Raw genomic sequence first — 24,021 nt, 5'->3', positions numbered from 1 at the left:
AAACACAGCGGTACAATAACAGAGAGACTGCCTGTAACATCGCAAGTGAAACAAATAATGGGGAATGTTTAAGGATCTAATGAAACACGATAATAGGCTCCGGCCCTCTGATTTATTCTCCTGAAATAGAGGAGGTTCAAGGAGAGGAATGCAAAGCAACTGTCCGGGGATGCTCTGAATGCTAATCGTGTTCTCTGAGATTGAAGTCAGCCTCATTCCATCCTTGTGGCTGGGGGACAATAAGAGATGATATTAAAAAAAGATACGAGAATCTTCCTTTCATGATAGCTTTTAAGATATTGCTCTAAGGATTGAATGATTTCGATGGAGATCACTTGAAAGTAATGAAACTTTGACACATTACAGTGCAGTATGTGCGCATTTCAAATCTAAAAAGCTGGAATCTGCATCGTCACAGCTCTCATGCATAAACAGTTTTCTTAATGTGGGTTATGGCTGCAAAGATCTTTAATGAGCCCACTGCTCTCAGAGAGCAATTTTCCCATTGAACTGAATACTGTTTTAATACATTAGCAGCTGAAAATAATAACTTAGATGAGTACCTTAGACATGAGAGAAAGTAACCGACGCATAATCTCCTAATGCAGCTGTTCAAATGTTGCATTGCATAAACTGTAAACAAAACAACAAAAGTAGGCGATTGAAGCAAACTTTTTTTGGACTGTAGCTGCACAGACTTGTAAGAAAGTGTCCAATAATAAATGAGCAATTCCCAAAAAGCGTGGAGAAACTTTCTGGGCATTGGCATTTCATTGTTGTAGGCACAAAGCTGTCCCTGAACTGAATGTGTGAGATAAGTGCTTTGGAGCACAAACAAACTGAAACAAAAGAACATGAGGTGGAGATTGGTTTAGTAAGTAAGAGAGGGGGAGGAAGCACTTCTGGAGTCCAAGGGCATCATAAACCCCTGCATGTGTCTGCACAACAATGCCAACAGGGGCGCAAATTATCCACACACCGGGAATTGATTTCACACTGAGAGTGGAGGACTTGGAAAGAGGCGTATCGGAGCAACACTGAAATACTGCATCTTGTGTTATTGGATTTGGAGCCCAGTTTTCTGAATTTCTTTTTTGCTCAGCATCTGCAAGCTGGGGGATCCAGTCAAGTGGAGCTTCCCCCAGCCAACTAGAAAACCTGTGGCCAAGGAAAAGAGAGGAAAGAGGAAAAGAGATTGTTCTGGGTTTAAAATCATGTCATAATAAGCGTTTGGATATTATATGGAAAAACTTTATATATGGCATAAAATAGCGTGCACAAACTTCATAATCTGTAAGCTAGTATACTTTCCTTACATGAAAAGGAAAATAACACTTGTAGCCTGAATAAAGTGTAGAGTGGAGTCAATAGAAGCAGTGTAAGAGACAAACCTGTAAAACATTTGTTTCTCAAAAGCACATACATATTGGATTGTGAACAGCAAATGGAAACATCACCGAGGGGTTGAAACAGGAGTAGCTTTATTCCACAAAGGAAGAAGCAGTGAATGGATGCTGAAAATAGAGTGAAAATAAATTATTGGTGGATATTTTGTGTGGGGTTCAATTGGAAGATGTATTTAATGTGTTTGATGTTTATATGCTAAAAACAGCTGTAGACACAAACAGCTATTTTAGGACGATGATCTTCAGGTGATTTATTTTGAGAGACAAAATGCACCTGAGAGAGAAGCTTTTTTTAGATCAATAAAGCTCACTTCAAAAAAAAAGAAAATATCAAGACACAATTTAATAGTTTCACCACTTTAACTTCACCCGTGAGTTTACATTAACATTACAGGAGCATCATAGTGGCACAAACGCTACCATCAACGATATATAAATGCCACTTATCTGTCTCAATAGGATAATTAAAATACCATAAATAACTCATTATTAAAAACCACAGAGACTTTATTTCACTGAGTGTTTGTCACATAAATATTTGTGTTAATAGGAACTTGTTTTTATGAAGGCTGCTCCACACTGCTGACTGCAGCCAAGTTCTTTTCCTTCCCTAATTGAATTCAAAGCATGTGATAGTAGTGACACGCCCCCTAGTGTTTGGTGTCTGCCAGGCTCCTGGTGTGTGATAACCTTGCTGCTCTGCGTCCGGGAGCATCACTGAAGGAATGTGGATGAGGATTTGGATGTCCCGTTCTTCTTGCTAATTGTTGATGCAGCCCAGAGGGTCTCTTTGCATGGTGATCAGGGCTCATCCCCGCTCTCTTCTGATCTCTGTCCGCTCGGACCGACAATGATAAGCACCGAGAGTGTTTTGGAGAGTGGAGACCAGCCTTGCATTCGGCTGGAGCCCCTGGTGAACACGCACTTGCCGGGAAATGCGACGCCGACTGGTGGCAGCTGCGCTGTCTTCATTGATGGCACCACCAAAGTGACAGCCAACGGGGTGCACGACATAGAGAACCGGATTCTGAGGATCACCGGCTACTACGGCTACAACCCGGGATATTCCAGTCATAGAAGTGAGTGTAAAGAAAAGTATACTGATAGCATGATGCGACATTTTCATGCCTTTCTTTGCCAGGTGTGAGATCACGTGAATTAAAGAGACAATAAATGTATGATAAAAATGAAGTAAATATGTGTATCAAGATATTTACATCCACACAGAAAACAAACAGTCTGTGCCAGTAGTGTGTGGAAGAAGAGACAATGCAATCTTCTTATTTTGTAAATCAGTATTTAATTATGCAAAATCCACTACGGCAAACTCATCTAATTGGGTTTTAATTATGGCTATTATGGAGCAGCATGATGTCAATCACTGGTACTATGAGCTGGAAGCTGGGTGATGCTGGTCCATCCTCTGAGAGGAAACAGAGAGAGAGAGAGAGAGAGAGAGAGAGAGAGAGAGAGAGAGAGAGAGAGAGAGAGAGAGAGAGAGAGAGAGAGAGAGACAGAGAGACAGAGAGACAGAGAGACAGAGATACAAAACAAATCTATTACCGTCAGGCTGAGCAGTTACACAGAAAAGAGTCATGCACAAATTACGTTGGCATTTTCTAATTCGATTTCAAAGTCAATTGTGTAATTTGTAGTCTAATGTTGTCCACATCAAACACTCGTGTTCTGCAGACAATCACTTACATGGCAGCTTTACATTCAATTCCAAATATTTAATTCAAACAATCAATTTCCCAAATGACAAACACAGTAGATCTTCCTGTGGTGCATGTAAATGCTGCCAGCTGTTACCTGACGTGTTTGAGATATAGCAGTGCTTCAGTACTTTAGGGTCTCGATAATTTGTATTTGTCAATGTGGTTTTGATTGGTAGAGCAATGCTCTGAATTTTGCTGACTCGGAGACGAGGTATAGGAGTTGGAGCTGATGCTGCGCTTTGTTCGGGGATATCTTGCCGTCCAGTTCTGTTGAAGTACTGCCGATGACAGTGAGATTATGACAACCATTGCATTTTCTGTACACAGCTAATCAGTGGTTTTACAAATGGCGTTATGGTAATGAAGCTATGCAGAGCAGCATTTTTCAGAAGGTTTGTAGCATTAGAGAAGTTCTCTCCTCAGTGTTACTTAATTGGCCTATTCATTGTACTGTGTCCTCAATCTTTAAAACAGGGATCAACTGGTGCTTTTCTTGAATAAAACCCCCAAAATCTAAAAGGGTCATCTCTCTGTGAGCCTGTTGTGTTTCAGACGCTGGTACACTTTCACCCCAAATGAATTGGACTTGTCAAGTAAGCTCCCTAACATCTCGCTCTGGATGCTAAAGCTTAAAAGCTTAGCTACAAGTACACAACTTAAAGATACACATCTGTACTCCCGATGTTGTGACGTTCCTGTTTTAGTACCGAACCCTCTGTGACAGAACGCATTACTCTGACAAACTTGTTTTAAGTCTGGAAGGAAAATGCAGAAAGGGCCTCATTCATTCAGTCTCAGCTGAGGCTCTTTTGGATGAGCTGAGAGAACCTCAATGTTTTTTTAGATAGAGACTGCAGGGAAAGGAAATGAGCCTGTCTCTTAATAACTGCCTCCTGCGTATCAGGGGTGTCAGCTGCAGTAGATTAACCATGAATGCAATCACACACTCTCATTTGAGAATATATCTACTGGTCCAGATGAATCTATTGGAAGAATACTTGATTAACACAAACATTTAAATTGAGATTCACAGAATCTATAACAGTTCTGAAACAACGATGATATTGTGCAACAAGATCTTTTTATGCAAACTGAAAGTGATAATTAAGCTAATTAAGACTTGTAATATCATATTATGTGTACATTTTTATTCTTTATTCTACAGAAGCCAGAATTATTTGCTGTTCTTTGGTTATTTTCCAAAGTTTAAATAGCCTAAATGTTTTTTTTTTAAACCTTGAATGGCAATATCCACTATGTGAATGTTGACATACACTTTCATCAAAGGGCTGATCATGAGATAACATTGTCCCCAATAGAGCTGCAAAGATTAGTTGGTAAGCAGTAGAATAAACTGTTTTGATTCGCAATTAATCGGTTTGCAATTTAAAAAAAAGTTTACATTCTCTAAATTCCATCTTTTTAATTGTGAATATCTTCTGCTTTCTTTATGACAGTAAACTGAATATGTTTGACATTTTCTTACATTTTGAAGACCAAACAACTAATCGAGAAAATAATCGAAAGATTATTCAACAATAAAAATAATCGTAGGTGCAGCCCTAGTCTCTAATAGCGATTAGTCCGTTAATCGATAAGTTGATTGACAGAACAACGTCTCCAACTATTTTGACAAGCAATTGTTCAAGTTAAAATGCGAATGTGTCCAGCTTCTCAAATGTGAAGATTTGCTGCTTTTCTTAATTTGATAGCAAACTGAATATATTTGGTGTTTTTCACTGTTGGTTGGGAAAAACAAGATATTTGAAGACAACACAAAAACTCAATAAATAGCAGAAAATTGATAATAAAGATAATAGTTAGCTGCGGCTTCTGTCCAGTATCCAGGCCTCAGCCTGTCCCACCTCATTGCCTATTGTATACTATAGCAGACAAGAATGAAAGATGGAGTATCGTCTGTGATGTAATTTCAGGTATAAGGAGCAGGTGTGGATGGTAATCACATCCACACCAAGACTATAAAGGCCAGTGTATCTGCGAGCCGAGGGGTTATTTGATTTATCCGATGAAATATGCCATCTGTAGCCCTGTGTTTCTCCATCTATCCATCAACTGATTTGTATGCATGCCACAGTCAACAGAAGGTATTCCTCAGGGCAGCGTACTTGTCACCATTTTTCCTGCTTGCACAGCTATTAAACATGCTGCTGGTGCTGTCACTGTGAAGGAGTCTGGTTATGTGCACACCCGTCTTCCTCTTAAATGTATTTGATCATTCTTAGAAACAAGAATGTGGAAAAGTCACATTTTGTTTCATGCTGCCTGCTGCCTGAAAGCATCACATGTGCTTACTTTGTTTTGTTTACACAAGTTGAGAATAACACGTCCCTCAATCTGAGTATCATTTTCCATGAAGGGTAAGACAAAGGAGCACGTAAATAGAACAGTAGGCTCACCCTGCCAAGCCTATGGGGTAATGATATATTTAGTAAGATTCTGGTGCCAGTTTATTATTGCCACTTGCCATCTGCGTTGAATTAGGAAATGCCTCTGAGGGGGATTGTGGACTACATTTAGTGACAGGTTGTAATACATAAAGTACCGTCATAATATAATGCTGTGTGTGCTGTGTTATGAAAGTAGGTAAATGTCATTCTAAACAAGCCAAATGTCATATTTCCTAGTGTATCACTTAATGTACATGATAGCACAACTACACACATTTGCTCAAGAGTAAAATGAACATGCAATTGACTTTAAATCAGAAAAATAAAGGACAGGATATTCTCATAGCACCCACTTGGCTCCTGCTGGAGCAAACAACAATGGTGTGTTTCAGTAAATGCTTCCTCAGCAGCATCTTGCCGAAAACTATCATAATAAGTTGCTGTGTATCTGGTTTTGGCTATAGCTAATTTAGAAAAGAGCAATTCTGTAGTGCTGGCACTCAACCCGCTGGGTAAATAGGTATGGTGCAGGAGAAATGACAGGCACAACACTGTGCCTGTGTCGTTCACTGCCGGCATCACAGCAAGACAACAGCAACACACAGGCACTCAGAGGAGAATTTTGAAGGAAGGGCGTGAAAACCAACCATGTATCACAATGGGGTGTGTTGTTGTGTGCACTTCAGCCAACAGAGAAAGTCTGGAGAGATATACAAAGAGAAATAGACATGTCTTTGAATACATCCATGCTTGTACTGATTGGTAATTCATTTGCATTTGTGAAAGCATTTATATCCAGTGTTAACAGCTGCTGAATTCACTGTCTTCCTCAAACATTGCCTAAACATTCTGTATGTGCATGCACTTATTTTGGACTGTCCCGTTCCCATGCCTGCTCAGTCCGTGCTATTTATAACTAGCACAGCGTCGAATGGGATAAGAGCTTTGCCTCAACGACTCCTGGAGTGCTGTTAGTCTCACACGCTCCTGGGAATGAGCAAAAACCCAAGTAATGGCTGCAATAATACTTCACAAGGAGTTACAGAACTGCTTACCTGTGCTCATGAAACGCATGTTGTTGTACTGCATTCAGGAGACTAAATATGATGGCTGGCCCAAGAAATTCACTTTACGGTTGAGACATTTTTCATGTGAGCAATTTTCTGTAAACCAAAAATTGTATTACATAACAGAAGGGCACAATAATGGAAAAGGTTTGTTATGAGCTTTCCATCATGGTAAGTACACCAGCAGTCCTGTCAGCAGCCTTACACTGCCCTCTAGTGGTCTGTAAAGCCAACAACAACAATGAAGTTCACATCTTCCAATGAGATGCCAGACAGAAAATATTAGTACCCAGTCTCATACCTCTATGTTTAAACATTATGAAAAGATCAATATATTTTTATACTACAGCACATTGCGTCTGCAAAAGCCAAAATCAACCTTCGATTCTAAAAAGTAGTATTTAATGTACAGTATTATTATCGAATACTGTGTAATGTTACATCTTCTATGGTTCCAGGACTAAATTAAAGGTTTATTTCAACCAAGTCACTGAAACACATATGTATCCACTTAACCATAGTGGTATCTAGCCTTTCAGATAGTCATTGAATGTTTTATATACACCTGCTTTGAAATGTGTGTCCCTGAGATTTACCACAAATCAACAGACGTGACAGGAATTCACTTTGTGGTGCTCAACGTATTGGATGAAAAATGAAAAACTTGTCTCGGATGAATTACTAACCAGGCTAAGTGGGCAACTGCACTGGGGTTCCACAAGCCCCATGGTAATTTGACTAATTGCAAATATGTTTTAAAAAATGAGTAAAGTAGCAATAAAGACAGGTCCTTCACTGTTACATAATCATGCGGCTTTGTCTGGTAGAGAAAGGCAGGGCCAGGTATACTCCAACGCAGAAGTGCTGGTTGGTCTCAGGGCAAATAATGAAGCTGCCATTTACAGTACAGTCTGCAGTGTGCTCTGAACTTAATGGTGACTGGGTACATACACAAATACAAAATAGGAGTCCAACAGTGAATTGCTTGGGCCACCAAAAAATATTTAGTCACTGATATATACTTTTTTTATCTAATTGACCAACAGCACAGGGGCATGACTATAGCAGCAGTTCTGTAACTCCTTTATGGAGAGATATTGCATCCATTACTTGGAAGGGAGTTTTGCTCTGGGGAACCCATACAAGGCTAACCCAGCCGTGGTATTTCCAATAATATCCTTGCCACTGGGGATGAATGTACAGACCCTATGAAAACTGTCTACAGCAATGTCTGTGAATTATCCAACACTGTTTCTGAAACACATATTGCTGTTGAATTTTAGAAATGTATGTTTTCAGTGCTTTAAGAAACACAAATAAAAGTCTGTAAAAGTTTCCTTTTAGTAGTAAAAAGGAAATGGAGGATTTTGAATCCCCTCTTGAATCGTCGAACATGTACACAGCACAGCAAACACAGTGAAATTTAGACTCTGCATTCAACCCATCCTTAGCACTAGGAGCAGTGGGCTGCTACTAGTGTGGGAGTACGGTGCCTTGCTCGAGGGCACCTTCAGCAGCAGAAACATCAAACTGAAACTATACGTATAGCAAGACAAAGCTAAGGATAAGTGACAACAGACTGGACTAACTGTTGTATGGTTTGGGTAAATAGTCTTGTTTAGAAACATCTGTCCTCATGTCCACATCTATACATCTGTAACGCAATCTGTCATTTTCACCACTAGGTGTCCTCATCTTCCAATGTTCTAACTACATTGAGTAGACTTGATGATATGAAACTAACAGTTAATTCATGGTGTATCCAGCTATAACATCATCTGCAGATAACATTCATGTCTCCGTCTCTCATCGCTCATCGCTCCTCCTCTGCTCCTCCTCTGCTCCTCCTCTGCTCCTCCTCCTCACTGAGATGTGATGAGAGGGGCTAAAGACAAAGGAGCTTGCACCATAAACTGAGGAGCATTTGTAAATCTAAATGACAAAACAGCCTGAATCGGTAAAATGCGTCAGTACAGAGGAGGCCCACTGTTGCTATGGAGGTAAAGAGAGAGAAAGCTGTACAACATTGTGCTTTGATCTGTGATGCAACAGTACCATTGTGTTACATACACTCAGTTTCCTGTTTGTTATATTCACCGAGCTAGGTTAAAGAAGGTCACAATGTTTGTTTATTGTTGAAGCTTTTTAGAGAGGTATTGATTCAACTTCATGGTAATTTTGTAGCAATAGTTGTTGGTGCTGTTGTTATATCGAGAAGTGTACAATTTGTGTTGTAAGATATAAAGCTTTTGGATGCCAAAGTGTTGAAGAGACAGAACCTGTATATATAATCTTCTCATCTGTTGATGTGAAAGAAAACAAACAAGTACCTACCTAGTAGGTACCTATAGTTAAAAACAATATGAAAATACACAATACAGAAATGAACAATCACTTTGAGTCTAATATTTGAAGTTGAACTGTGGCTTCCTGTTAGTGCACGTGCTCCAGGTATTCCTCTTAATCTGATAGCGATTAGCATCCTGCACTCCGCTGACTCGGCCGTTTTTTTGTCCCCTCCCTGTCTAGCTGTTGGCTCAGCTCATCAGCAGGGCTATTTTAAGTTTAACCCTCCTTGTCTCAGGGGATCCATACCCCCAGCTCATCCCCTGCTTACACCTAACCAAACATTCTTTTCAACCAGGCTTAGGGTGATATGCAAGGCAAGGAAAGTTTATATATATATATATATATATATATATATATATATATATATATATATATATATATATATAGTGCATTTCAGCAAAATAATTCAAAGCACTTTACATAAAACATCAAAAGCATTGAGACAAAGTGCAGAAGGAACATATAATAAAATAACATTTAAATACAATGGAAAAAGGTCATTAAAATACCAAGCGAATGTAAAATAAAATAGAATAGAATAAGACAGGTATAAAACACAAGAATAACAGCTACAGTGTTGAGTAAGAAATTAATAGTTATTTGAGTTAATAAAAGCCGGTCTTCAGCCATGATTTAAAACAGAGTTGCAGGGTACTTAGTTTGTTCCAGATACGTAGTGCATAAAAACAGAGCGCTGTATCTCCATGTTTAAGTATTTTGGCGCTAAATCATTCAGTGCTTTATAAGACAGGAAGCCAGTGTAAAGACCTCACAACTGGAGTGATGTGATCCACTTTCATGGTCTTAGTGAGGACTGGAGCTGCAGCGTTCTGAATCTGTCTCATCCATTTTTTTAGGGATATTAATACAATGACAGAAATCATGGAGCAAACGTGAATGTGAAATAGAACTCATTTAGTCTTAACAAACCAACATAGACATTGCATCTAGCATATTGCATGTTTAGTGCGTTCTCTATCTCAGGTCATAGTGCTACTGTTTCTGGCTTGGCTAGTATTGATTTTACTGTTGAGAGGCTAAGCATAGCATAGGTTATATTAAGATCACGTTACAGGCTGCAGGGCTTCATGTGTCTGACCGCATACACCAGACACTGATATGTCATTGATGTAAAGGCCTAAGCAATATTTAGGTCCATTAAATCTTCAGGTAGATAAACCACAGCTGGAGGTAGAGAGGCCGGAGGGCTTTCCTTGAGATGGAAACTCCGGACCACAGTGACTCACATGACCCAGACTGACCCTCCTCAGGTGCACGCCTTCTGCTGGTGGGAGGGTTTCCCATGATTGTGCTAAAGTGATGGGAAAAGTATTGAAATATTTTATTAAAATAGTATCATCACAATGTAAATATTTAATGTAAAAACACTCTGGTAACAGTAAACGTCCGACGCAGACATTTCAACTTAAATTGAAGGGAAGGGTGAGCTTGCTGCTGCAGCTCGCTCAACCACCGCAACGTACTGATGCACTGTTTTGTTGGTATTGTTGATTTAACTTAGATGTATATATCATGCATGTTTGTTAAGAGGGGATTAGTTCTCCGAGCAGAATCCTTGTTACTGCTCAGATTCTTGAAGAGTTCACTCATAAAGCAGAATATTTTTGCTCCAAATCTAGCTGTATATTCATTTACTGTTGTCACACACTGGAGAAATGATTTGTTGTTACATCTAGGGGAATTAATAACACTGCGGGCCTACCTGAACCCCCGTTCAGATTACTAAAACACATTTCTTGAAACCTTCACCCATTTTCTCAAAACTTTAAACACAAAACACAAAACTCAAGCTACATTCACAACACCACAGACTCCTCTGGCACAAATCAAACAATGCTTTCAGATCATGCACTTTTCCAGTCAAAATAGAAACACCTACTGAGCATTCACATAAAACAAATTAAAACACTGCATCCAGTGCATGTAGTTTGATTTATTTTTTATTGTAAATAAACACATTTTTGCAAAACTAAACAAAAGTACAATTATCCCAACTTATACAAATAACAAAGAAAACTTCATACGTAAATGAAAAGCACATTACAAAACCAACTGCAAAAGACTTAACGCACGATTCATTCTGCCTCAGCAGCATCACACCTTTGTGCTGGGACCGGCCAGAGGACTTCATCTACATCACACGCAGTGTGTTCTCTTGCTAAGCAACGGGGGAAATTCCATTGCCTGTAGGAGATTTACCCTGGTGTAGGGCTTCCAGTCACAGACCCTCCAGCGCCACACAGAAAATAACTCCTCTATTGGGTTGAGGAATGGGCTGTATGGTGGAAGGCAAGCGTGTATGAAGCGCTGGTTGATGTTAAACCATTCACGTATGCGGACTGCACGGTGAAAGCTGGCATTGTCCCAAATTACAACATAAATAGGATGCCCGGTCTGATGAGGAACCTGCTGCTCACGATCAATCAGAAAATCCCGAAGACCACCAGATATGTGAGAAGATGCTCGGTGTTGTTAGGCCCCAGGGTTGCATGATGGTGGAAAACCCCCCAATTACTTATGGCCGCACAAAGGGTGACATTGCCACCATGCTGGCCAGGGACTTCCACAATGGCCCATTGGCCAATTATGTCCCTGCCTCTCCTTCTCCTCTTCGTCAGATTGTACTTCATCTACAAACATGTATTCATGGGCCCTTTCCATAGAATCAAATTCAAACAATCTCTAACTGTACCTGTGTTCTTCTCTGAATGCTCTTACGATGGTGGCCACAGAGAACCTACTCTGTGTCCTGCTTCCCTCATTGTCAAGCCATGAACAAGAACATGGTCTGAAATCTGAAATGATGGTTCTGGTTCTTCCTCGACCTTGATATCTTCCTCTTGGCCCATCACCTCTTACTTGTACTCTTCCTCCTCTTCCTCCTCAAAATGTTTTTATCCATTGTCGGTATTCACATGTGCACTCTGAACTTGCTTATATAGTGTGTTAAATCGGTTGATCACATCATTAGAAACAAGTGTGAACAGTTTTGAGTCGTTGTGTTTAAACGATGACCACTGTGTTGTACTTGTGTTCAACTTTTACTGCCTGTGTTTAGCATTTTGCAACACATGTGCATCACAGTGGGAATTGTGTTTTAAAGTAAAGGAGAATGTGTTTACAGTTTTGCACATAGTATCTAACTACTTGAACTTGTTTAGGGTTTTGCTAAAAGAGTGGTTGATTCGACAAATGGGTTTAGGCAACTGATGATTTGGTTCAGAGAATGGGGTTTAGTGTTTTAGCAATTGTAAAAAACTGTAAGTTGGACTTGCTTTCTGCAATGCCTCTTCACTCGGGCTGGGAGGTGGGAGCCACAGCTCTCTGCAAGCAACATTACATTTCAAAGTGTCAAGTTACTGACATAGTGAGCAGGGCTTTAATGTTGTAGGGGATCCAGATGCTGCTAGGTCTAACTACTGTTGGCTAGTTTAAAGTCTAGCAATGCATCATATATTCTAAGCTTAGAGTTTTTTCATGTACAGTCTTGTTGCTCCCATCCATCAGATTTGGGAGTGCCTTGGTAGTCAAAGTGGTTACATGTCACATGTTTGATTTCAGCCTTGGGACCCTTTTGCTGTATGTCATACCCCTCTCTGTCCCCCATTTCTACACTGTCCTCTGTTAAATAAAGGCAAGAATGGCAAACATATGGGGAAATAAATACTGTGGTACCATATTTCCCTCCGAAAATGTTGTAGAGAAGGAGAACATGCTTGTGCAAAAAAGTGATGATATGTCCAATGGCAACACAATCAAAAAGCATTTTATTATTAGAATGAGAGGAATGAGAAACAGAGATTGTGTTCCCCTGTTTCTTACCATGAGAGGACACATAATGTCAGCCACAGATAACTAGAAGGATTAAGATCCATGCGATCAATTCTTGATTTAAAGTTGTAAATGTAAGCCCACAGTATAAAACAAAGACGAGTAGCCTCTATGCTGTGTTTGGAAGACTCAAAAACCATGTGGGTAGCATTATCATAGCAGTGCTATGTAAATGTCTGATAGTGGTGTGAGTACCTTGTGGGCAGAGCACTAGTATTACTCCAGTTTTCTCTTTTATAGCTCAAATTGTTGTTGCAGTGGTGAAAGCAACAGGAGAGAGCTCTACTAATAATCTGACTCTCAAGGAGTAGTGCAGAGCGTGAGATGTGCCAAGAAGAGAGACAGTTATTGGAAGACAAGGGACAAGAGTATATGGAGAGAGGGAGATAGGGAGGGAAGGATTGAGGAGAGCCTGGTCAGGTAGAGAGGTGAGGGGATGGGAGGAGGAGGGAGAGATGGAGGAAGCAGCTAACGCAGCATAATTAGCCCGGCTGCTTGGTTACCTTCCAAACAAAGCTGCTGATTTGCGGAGCGAAAGAAGAGGAGGGGAAAAGCGAGAGAGACAGAGAGAAAAGGAGGAGGTGGAGGATGGAAAGATATGAGGAGAGTGATTGCGCCATGCCACAGACACTTGAAGCTCAGTCTCCCTTGGAGACAGCGGCAGCACTGGATCACGGCATGACAGTGCAACAGTAGAGTCTCCACTTCACGGCACCCTACACTGAGCTGTGTCACTATCTAGAGTCAGAGCAGCTGTAACACTGAGAGCGCTGGGCTGCAGAGGAACAGGGAGTCAGGACTGGAGTGCTAGGAAGAAGACAAAAGAGTTTGACAGACATCTGGGAGTAGGGGGGCAATCAGGAGCGTGAAGAAGAAACGGAGGAGTCAGGAGTCTGAGGATGCACGGAGCGAGCAGGAGGAGCTGCTGAGCGTGCAGCAGCCCGGGGACACTTACTCACACACATATATATATATATATATACACACACTTCCCAGGGAAGGACATTGCGTTGTACCCCCAGTGGAGGATGAAGAAGCACTCAGCCCGAGTGGCTCCTCTCAGCTCGTACAGCACTCAGGTCCTCACCTGCCCCGTCTCTGAAGGTAAACTGAAAGAACCAGGGAGGAACAGGACGCCATTTATACTCAAATCTGTATGTTTAAGGTGCATGTGTTGGCATGAGATAATGACATCATTAGCTCAGTTAGGCTGCTTAAAACTAGTAAATTCTTTAAAAAAAATATATTGGACAGATTATACAGTTAACAAACATTATTTTCCACAAAGCATCACTGACATACTGTCATAAGTATTCATATGAAATGCAAATAGTGTGAGGCGGCTGTGTTCTACATAAATCAGTGGTGTGCAACATGTAACACATGAAATCAAAATCCAGTGGTGGACAAAGTACTCAGATCTTTTGACTAATGTAAAAGTAGTATTACCACAGTGTAGAAAGACTCTGTTTACAAGTAAAAGTCCTGCATTAAAATGTTTTACTTAAGTTAAAGCACAAAAGTTATACCATCAAAATGTACTTAAAGTACTCGCTCTGCACAACACATTTCAGGTCAATTATATTAATGGGTTATAATTATTGATGCATAATTGTTTACTATATATACACTGCCGGGTAGCCTGTGAATATCACCAAGGGATCAATAAAGTTTTATCTTAACATTTAATAATGCATGATATATTATTTGTTGATTATGTATTATTAATCTGAATCTGAATCTTCAAAGTAACTAAAGTTATCAAATAACTGTACTGGAGTAAAAAGTACAATATTTGCCTATGAATTGTATTGGAGTAGAAATATATAATAATATAATATAATATAATATATAAAGTAGCAGGAAATTGAAAGAATCTAGTAAATTACAAATACCTCAGAATTCTACTTAAGTACAGTACTTGAGTAAATGTACTGAGTTACAGTCCACCAGTTTAAATATCTGAAGACCAGCTACTGAATTTAACAATTTTTCCACTTGGGCTTTTTGAAACTTATCGTTTCAGTTCAGACGCTGAATGTGTTGACAGGAAGTGTAGTTGTAGCAGCAGCATCTGTTTTTGGCTGGCCAGCACTGATGTAAAATAAAACCAAACAGGCTCAAGTCAGCTGCTTTCACATCTGTTCATTCGCTGCACCTGCCCTTCCTTCATCTAACTGAACAATTCTACTCTCTCCTTTTGAGCATCCTCATCCCTAAAAGTTCTCTTAAATCCCTCCCGCGTTTACCTTTGCAACACAGATTACAGACTGATACTGCTAATCACCTTTGCATCAATATCATCATAACCATGTCACATGTTCAGCCCTAACTTAGATAAAAACTTAATGGTGTTTGGCTGTAGGACGCCTGCCTAACACTGCAGACGTGACTGTGAGCTTCATATTGGATTCAGCAGGGGTCCATCCATCAATGTCACTGGCATGCAGTGTCAGTGGCGGGGATAAAACACAGAATGGATTGAAATGAGAGGTTCGAGCAGCGTACTGCGTCACACAGAGTGGATAAGCTCTGTCAATGGGTGCCTGTATGTGAGTGATCCTCTGCAGCACTGGGATTTCTGTCTTGATGTGAACACTTTCAAATCATTCTAGTCAACTGTTCCATGTATGAATGTAAAAACATTTTTTTTAATTCTCAAGAGTTGAGTTCAGTATTAGTTTGCGTAGCCTACATTACATATAGCCTTAAAAGTGTATGTTTTTTTAAATAGAGGTGGGAGTTTGTCTCAACTTCAAATTTAGGTGCATACTCTAAGCAGATTTTCTGACTCTAATGTTAATGTTTTGATGTATTTGTGGAGAGTCAAGCATTCATACATACTTTTATGTGTTTTACAAAACATTTCGATGATCATCTTTAAATAAAAGCAACATCCTATGGCTCATAATAATGCACCAAATTATTTCTGACAGCTGGTGTTCAGTTAAATAGTGTAAGAACTTACCTACTGCTCTTTCATTTTACCAAACACGTATACTTACTCTGAGCAGACTGAACTTAACCCCAAAGAGCACTTGTTCTACTTTAGTGAAGTATTTCACTACCATATTTTGCTGACAGTTTGTGTTTGTTGGATATTATTGTTTCCTTTGCAACTTTTTAGCAGTAATACTTGTCAGCAATAACCATGTTGGCCAGAGAGCTGCTTTTATGAGGCAGGGTAATAGTAGAGTTATAATATTACTGCATCTTGGCACCAGATCAGCCTGAAGTGGCTTTTACCTCAGGACGAAAGAGCCCGTATCCAACACTAAAAGCTTTAGGTTTTTGTCGGTGCTAGGAAACACAAACCATCTTGCCTGTTGGATGGCGAGAAGCAGCCATAAAAAAAAGAATAAAAGAGCTGCTTCTCTCTTGCAGGAATTTCAGATCTCAGTTTTCCAGTTAGCAACCACCAGGCTCATTAGGTTTATTAAGAATCCTTGCTGTGACAGAATGTAATTAGACCAAATCCCTCGATGATCCTGTCGGAAAGAAACTGTATCGGTGTTAAACATTTTTGCTTTCACCGCATGCTGTAGATCTGCTCCCAGATGGGATATGCTGTAAGGTGAAACATTTTACATCCTGTAGGCCAGTGCTGCACTGATGCAGTAACAAAGAACATTTACTCAAGTACCGCACATTACTTAAGTTTTGAGGTGCTTGTATTCTACTTTATGCTTCTTCTCAACTAAATTTCATATTGTACTTTTTACTCCACTACATTTATCTGACACACATAGTTCCTGGTTACTTTTCAGATTAAGATTCTACATATAAAAACATATGATGAGCTTTTAAATTTCCTTTCTGAACCTCTTATATCTCTTTATTTTAATAACCTTTTGAGATCCAAAGACAAAACACAAAAGACACAAAAACCTTATATTAGAGAAAAGTCCAAAATATGAATACAAATTTGTGGAGCAAAAGTTTGATTATTTTTCTCTCCACCCACATTCATCTTCTGACGATGCCTCAGATTTGTCTTGGGACCTTTTGGAGGCGGCCTGACCCCCCGGTTAGGAACAACTGGACTAAACTGCCTAAGTGTATATAAAATAGATAAAACTAGCTCCGACATGACTGGTTACAACAGTTAAATGCTACTTATGCAATGGTACATCAATACAAATGTAATACACATATATAATATATCAGTTACAGGGGACAACTTTCTGTAGACCAAGTATTATTATTTAATTAGGATGTTCAATGCAGCACTTTTACTTGCAATGGGGCATTTTTACATTGTGGTATTGTTGTTTTTTTCTTAAGTAAATGATGCTCTTTCACTACTGCACTGACGTGAATCTAATCTGTGACTTTATATTGACCATTCTTTCTCGGTTATAATACTTACCGCCATGACTTAGATTTAATACTCTTACTGGGTGCCAGTGATAATCTCATGAATTCATTAAGCTTATAAACTAAGTTTGGCAAGACAGTTGAGTTCTTTTCTGAAAGAAAGAAGTGGCTCTGGAAAAGACTCTTGTCAACTTAGTTTCCGGGTGGGCACAAAGACTCTAAGTGTTTTACACTGACAAAAAAAAACGGTCATTGGTTACTTGATCAGAGACTTTTTTTGGATGAAAGGAATGATTATTTACAGTACATGTGGGTACAATCCACTTTCATTAGACCTTTCAGTGACACTACTTGTTTGTTTTCTCAAGGGCTTGACTTCGTGTTGAGGTCTCATTGAAGTTAAAGGCCATAAGATGCAATAATGAGCACGCCGAGATGCCCTGCTACTGCAGAGGGTAGATACTACAGGTACAAGACCCTCTAGTGTCTGAAGCCATGGTGGAAATGGCAGAGCTTCACGTGTTGAGCTAGCAAAGAGAGCACAGGCAGCAAACATCCAGCACATGTCATCTTTTATTCCTGCCCTGGTGTAAATTGATCACACTGTTGAAAGTTAAAGAACGGATCTGAGCTCTCTCCGGAAATGCTCACACACACAACACTTCACATATTATACAGCACAGTTAACGTCCAGAAGTCCCGCAGTCCATTTAGGCACTGGGCCAGGTCAACCATGCATCATTGGCATTAGGTTAGAAATAAGTCCCCTCTATCTATTTGTCATTTTGGTGATACCGTACCTCTTTCGCAGGTCTACTACATGAAGTTCTTGTTTCCATGTTCCTATATATTTCAAAGGCATCCTTTTCATAGCAGGAATGTACCAACCGACCAAACAGTGGCTGCCAAGGTTGACATGACTTTCTTGTGGAATGTCATGTGGTTAGGTTTACTCTTGCTTTCTGGGCATCAGGTTTCTGTGCACACCTGATTACAATGGGTGTACAGTACGTGCTGCATCATGAGGCGACAAAGCTATTTATGACATGCACAGCCACAATGCTAACCCAACACATTTTAACAAAGCCTTGCCTTGTGCATCAGCGCCTTTACAGCAAGGAATGCAAACTGTGGTAGTGATCACTGAGGGCAATTGATCAATAAATGCTTATGTGCTAGACCCCAGCCAGGGAGACCCGAGCCTAATCCTGTACATACAACAAGGCTGTGAGGCTGTGTTTATGCACAGCTAGGCCTGTAGGGTTTTCAGCTAAATGCCAATGTAATGGCATGCTAACATGGTTACAATCGCAATACTATCATGTTGCTGTTAAGCATCTTTAATGTTTACCATGCTCACCATCTTAGTTGAGCAAGTTGGCATGTTAGCATTTGCACAAAATTACAAAGTCCAGTTCAGGCTGATATCATTGAACAAATTGAAATGTTGACCTTGTGATGGCGCTGAAGGAAAAGTTAGGGATCATCAACGTTATCAAAATTCACTAGAGATACTCACATAACGTGATGTTTCACTAAAAAACACAAATGTGAACCTCATGAGGGCACTACAGGAAAAGTCTGGTGATCCCCAAATTCATCGGGCTTCATCGTCTCAACACCATGGATATCTATACCAAATGGTCAGGATAATCACACAGGATTCATCCTCTGGGGACCATGAATGTTTGTACAAAATGCCATGGCAATCTATCCAGTAGATGTTGAGATATTTCAGTCTGGATCAAAGTGGTGGACAGACAGGTTGACCAACAGAGACAACATTAACATCTTGTAATTAGAATCCAAATAAGTTACATTTTTGAGGCAAGTGGATTCATAGTTGAGGCTTTCTGTTCTCATTGGCCTTTGAACAGGAAGTAGAGTGCACATGGAGAGATGCTGCGATGACATTTCTGTTATTGACTTTTCTCCTATTTTTTCCCATCAGGAGAGGATGGTTCAGAGTCTCATGCAGAGACACCAGGCAGCGAGACCAGCGAAGAGAGCCGGTCCTATCAGACATGTACCAACACAGCTCTGAAGGTGCTGGGTGGTCTGCTGCTGGTGCTGTGCGTCTCCTCTTCCTGGGTGGGTACCACTCAGGTGGTTAAGCTGACCTTCCAGTCGTTCTCCTGTCCCTTCTTCATCTCCTGGTTCAGCAGCAACTGGAACATCCTCTTCTTCCCCATCTACTACTCCGGACTTGTGGTTACCACACGGGAGAAGCAGACTCCCATACAGAAATTCAGGTAAACTGACAACAAAATTATCTTTGAATAAAAGTTCAGAAAACATTTACAAAAAAAACAAACACAATCTGCCCTATTGCATTCCTGAGAATCTTTTACCGCAAACTTTTCTAATACATGTGCTTTCCACTGTTACTACGTAACGAGCTATAGCAGACTGAGAGAAATTGAACAGATGTGTCAGGGTAGGTCGTCACCAAAGTAAAAATTGTGGTGTTCATGTTTAGCAAAATTAAGTAACTAGAAGAGTGCCCTTCTTCACAGACCTCCTCCAAGGTCAAATCCTATCTGTCAAATCATATATGAAAAAGATTAGTGTATCTGCCCTGTGATTCTGATCCACTCCACATACTTTATTAGCACATTCTACACCCTTCCACCAAGTTTCATGACAATTGGGCAAGTCGTCTTTCCATAATCCTGCTGACAAATATGCAAACTGAAAAACACTACCTCCACCGAGGAGGTAGTGTTTTTCAGTTTGCATATTTGTAGAACTGGTCTATGGTTTTTACAGTAAACCAAGTACCAGCTACCATAAAAGCTCCACTAGTGGCCCCCTCGAGGCCTGGCTGCTCTTTACACTCACCTGGAACACATGTTGAACCCCCTGACTGTCCATGAGGAACCAGGCAACTAAGCAACCAACATTTCCATCCTTAAAGTTTGGTCCTCTGATAGCAAGGCTGAAAGCCTGAGAAACAAAGACGTTGTTCCAAATAAATTGAAAAACAGGTTGACATCACTTCCTTTACCCTTCTGTGGTTTGTTCTCTCAAACAGGGAGTGCAGCAAGCTCTTTGGGGAGGATGGGATGACTCTTAAGCTTTTCGTAAAGAGAACAGCACCCTTCTCAATCCTGTGGACGCTGACCAACTACCTGTACCTCATGGCCTTGAAGAAGCTGACCGCCACTGATGTCTCTGCTCTCTACTGCTGCCACAAGGCTTTCGTCTTTCTCTTGTCCTGGATTGTTCTCAAGGACCGTTTCATGGGTGTTCGGGTCAGTATGAAAACACCAACGATGATAATAATACTTTCAAGAACTGTTTTTTCTTACTCCTGAGTACTAATGCAACTGGCGGCACTGATTCTCTACCTGCAGATTGTGGCGGCCATCATGGCCATCACAGGTATTGTCATGATGGCTTATGCTGATGGTTTCCATGGTGATTCCTTTGTGGGCGTGGCATTGGCTGTGGGCTCGGCCTCCACATCAGCTCTCTACAAGGTTAGACCACATCACAGTTTGAACCACTTTTATGATTGTCTTTGCTCTGACTTTAAATGCTTGTATAGGCGAGTGTAAAGGAGTAAATGAACAGTTGTCTTCTCACCATCCAGGTGCTGTTCAAGATGTTCCTGGGCAGTGCCAATCTTGGAGAAGTGGCTCACTTCCTTTCCACCATGGGCTTCTTTAACCTCATCTTCATCTCCTGTGTGCCCCTCATCCTCTACTTCACCAAGGTGGAGCACTTGGGCTCACTGTCCTCGCTGCCCTGGGGATACCTGTGTGGACTGGCAGGACTGTGGCTGGGTGAGAGAGCATTTACATCCCTGTAGAGAGAAGGGTAAAGATCATGGTTTCACCCATGTGTTGAAATCTTTTTTTATTAATTTTTAGGCTGCAGCTAATAGTTATTTTCAAAAATGATTTGTTGGCCAGTTATTTTCTTGATAAAAGGTGCCTTGAGGAGGGTAAACAAACTTTTAGTGTTTCTCACTAAAATGCAATAAATACATTGAAGGCATTTTCTTCCTCATAAAATATTGTATCTGTATTTATGAGACGATTTCTAATTGTTTACATGATGTTTACTTGCTAGCAGTCTTCTTCTTCACTGCCTTTGCGATTTCTACATTTTTTTTAGTGTGTTACTGACACAAACCAACAGCTGCATGCTTGTGCATCCTATTAAAAACAATGCTCCACACAGCTAGTAGTGGTCATAAACTCCACAACGTACTTTAAATTGATACCTTGTGGTGTGGTCTATAAAATGTCAGAGAGTAGTGAAAAATGTCTGACAATTGCTCAGAGAGATAGATGAGTAAAAAAATGCAAATCATCACATATGAGAAGCTGGAATATTTGAATGAGTGTAATGAGAATTATCTGTCTATCAGCTAATGGATTCATCGACCAGTCGTTTTACTTTCTCTTTACAGTGTTCAACATCTTGGTGCATGTTGGTGTGGTGCTGACGTACCCCATCCTCATCTCCATAGGGACACTGCTCAGTGTGCCGGGCAATGCAGGTAGGGTTTCTTGATCAACTATTATTACCTATTACTGATTTTTTATTTCTTGATTATTATAGTGGAAATAAATATGATTGTGAAAATGTGAGGAAATGGCCACACATACTGTGGTTTTGTGTTGAGCGGTCAGCACTTAAGGCCGCTGTAGCAAACAGATTACACAGCAAGTCTGCCTCTCTCGGCCTGGAAACCCAATCATCAATGTGCCTCAACAGACCCTGCAACTATTCTCTCGCTGAGGGAGGATCAGGTTGCTAAGGCGACACTAAATGCCTGCAGACGAGTTATTTTCTTTAACCACGATGGACTGTATGAAGGTCAGTGAGTTATGGCAACTTGTCCCAGTGCTCTAGACCGCAAAGAAGTGGATTGCTTGTGCTGATTATAATCCGCATTTGCAACACTCATCCGCTACAGCCGCAGTGTCCTGTGGTTTATCTTACTTTATGTAATTAATCTCAATTTGTTCTTTTTTCTCCCCCACCCTCCTTCTCCGTCCTGCTCTTCGGTTCCTGTCTTTCTTTCGCATGCTGTAGCCGTAGATCTTTTGAAACATGAGGTGATCTTCAGCGTGGTGCGCCTGGCAGCCACCTGCATCATCTGCCTGGGCTTCTTGCTCCTGCTGCTGCCAGAGGAGTGGGACTCAGTCACGTTGCGTTTCCTGGCCAACATCGCAGACAAGAAGTCGGAGGAACACGGCGAGGAGCTCACAGATTCCAGCGTCCACACTCGAAGCCGCAGTCGGGCAAACGGCACTGTCTCCATTCCCTTGGCATGACATGGCGGAGCTCTGCTTGTAGCCTCTGTTAACCAGTCTTGAAGCCCTGTCTGCTCATGTTCCTCCATGGTGCGGAGGTGTGGCAGGATGTTCGGTCCACTAGGACTCTTTTTCAGGAAGACAGGAAGTATTGTCTTGAACTTCCCTCTGGAGGTGCATCTCTCACTCCATCACTTCACATCAGGAGGGTTAAAGGAGAATTTTCATGGATTTTGCTAATTGAAAGGATGGAAAGTGTTATTTACTTTCTTGAAATACTTGCCACACTCAGTCCTGTTCCTCGCACGCACCCAAGCCAAGAGCTGATTGGCGTCCCCTGACCTGCTCCGCGGACTGTATTCTGTGAATATAAATATTAGCAGGGCCAATTTGGCTCATTCTTACATGTATTTATGATATTTATTTTACGCTGTATCAATAAGAGTATTATTTTCAGTCTTATTGAATAGCATTATATACAAGAATGGCAATTATATTATGCGTAATGTACAGGCTTTTTTGGTTTTATAATAAAAGACTTAAAACTCACATGTATAGCAGTGTATTATTCCTGATATTTCTAACAATATATTGGAACATCTTTAGACTTCTCAGTAATTTCTGTGTTGTCTAAATGAGCACTGACAAGGATGCATACAATGCTAATGATGCTTACAAAGCTTCACAAACACCAGAACAAATTACCATAATAAGTTTGTATAATGATTAACTTTCATAAAGATTTCTATAATAATGATAAATATTAATATTAATCTATGTTGTTGGGGTGGACTTGGACTCATGGCCTCAGTATTCCTAAAATCTTGATTATAGCCCCACTTTCATTTTGATCCAATTCACTCTCCCACTTCAACATGAAAACATGCCAAATAACCACATGGTTTAATGTTAGCAAAGACACATGTTTTTATGTTAAAGATCACGGTTTTTTCTAAACTGATACTGTGGAATCAGCCTCCAAAGACTGCATAAGAACTATTGTTTCAACCATATACTTTGTATCATGACGGGATATTGTTAGCAGAACTAAGCGGTGGGGTTCATACAATATTAGCAGGCTAATCTGGTAAGTGCATTGTATTGATTTAGCACTGATGACTTTGCAGAATTATCCTTGCTATAATATATTATGCAATGCTTTTTCTGTGCTGTACTTAGCTGTCACTTACTGACACACATATACCCACTGGAAACTGAAGAAGATTGAGAATGATTGTTTCTACTATAATTATCGTCGTTCACACACACACACACACACACACACACACACACACACACACACACTGGAAAAAGCCCATGGGAGATGTTTTGCCTATAGAGAATACCAGTGTAATAGGCCTTGTCAAAATGACTTTCTAGTGTCCCATAAGATGGTGGCAAAAATAAAATTTTAGTTCAAATAGTGCTATTGAGATGATGAGTGTGGCAGGGGACTTAATTCTCAGTCTTTCTGCATCACTCTTTGTCACACACACACAGTCCCAATAGTCTAATACCACAGTGTTGTTATGGTTGCTGGAGTGTCAGTCAGTTGGGACCTCTAATGAAGCATTTGCTGAGGTGACACTTTCAGATAATCAACCGCAGTGACATTTGAACGTATTAAAATAAAT

At 40.4% G+C, this 24,021-nt stretch overlaps 1 protein-coding gene across 2 annotated transcripts; it reads left to right on the top strand.

Moving 5' to 3' along the window:
• Nucleotides 1-2,094: 2,094 nt before the first annotated feature.
• slc35f4 (solute carrier family 35 member F4) lies at nucleotides 2,095-22,930 on the top strand. 2 transcript variants are annotated; one of them, XM_029460965.1, is made up of 7 exons: nucleotides 2,095-2,485; nucleotides 19,069-19,369; nucleotides 20,152-20,371; nucleotides 20,474-20,599; nucleotides 20,836-20,905; nucleotides 21,538-21,627; nucleotides 22,167-22,930. In XM_029460965.1, exons 1-7 carry the CDS (start codon nucleotides 2,257-2,259, stop codon nucleotides 22,406-22,408), a joined length of 1,278 nt encoding a protein of 425 aa, XP_029316825.1. In that variant the 5' UTR covers nucleotides 2,095-2,256; the 3' UTR covers nucleotides 22,409-22,930. The 2 variants fall into 2 exon arrangements, with proteins under 2 accessions (XP_029316825.1, XP_029316824.1); XM_029460964.1 differs by having other exon boundaries at nucleotides 20,713-20,905.
• The last annotated feature ends 1,091 nt before the right edge of the window (nucleotides 22,931-24,021 follow it).

This window comes from Cottoperca gobio, chromosome 22 (assembly GCF_900634415.1).
Source record: "Cottoperca gobio chromosome 22, fCotGob3.1, whole genome shotgun sequence".
Lineage (NCBI taxonomy): Eukaryota > Metazoa > Chordata > Actinopteri > Perciformes > Bovichtidae > Cottoperca > Cottoperca gobio.
Note: the sequence above shows the minus strand (reverse complement) of the source record. Positions and strands in the feature narration are given on the sequence as shown.

What these genes read in the sequence shown, in the direction of transcription:
- slc35f4 (XM_029460964.1), top strand. Translation starts at nt 2,257, where the DNA reads ATGATAAGCACCGAGAGTGTTTTGGAGAGTGGAGACCAGCCTTGCATT. An exon ending in ACTCCCATACAGAAATTCAG is followed by an intron (nt 19,370 to 20,151) that starts GTAAACTGACAA and finishes TCTCTCAAACAG; the next exon opens with GGAGTGCAGCAAGCTCTTTG. An exon ending in ACTGGCAGGACTGTGGCTGG is followed by an intron (nt 20,906 to 21,537) that starts GTGAGAGAGCAT and finishes TTCTCTTTACAG; the next exon opens with TGTTCAACATCTTGGTGCAT.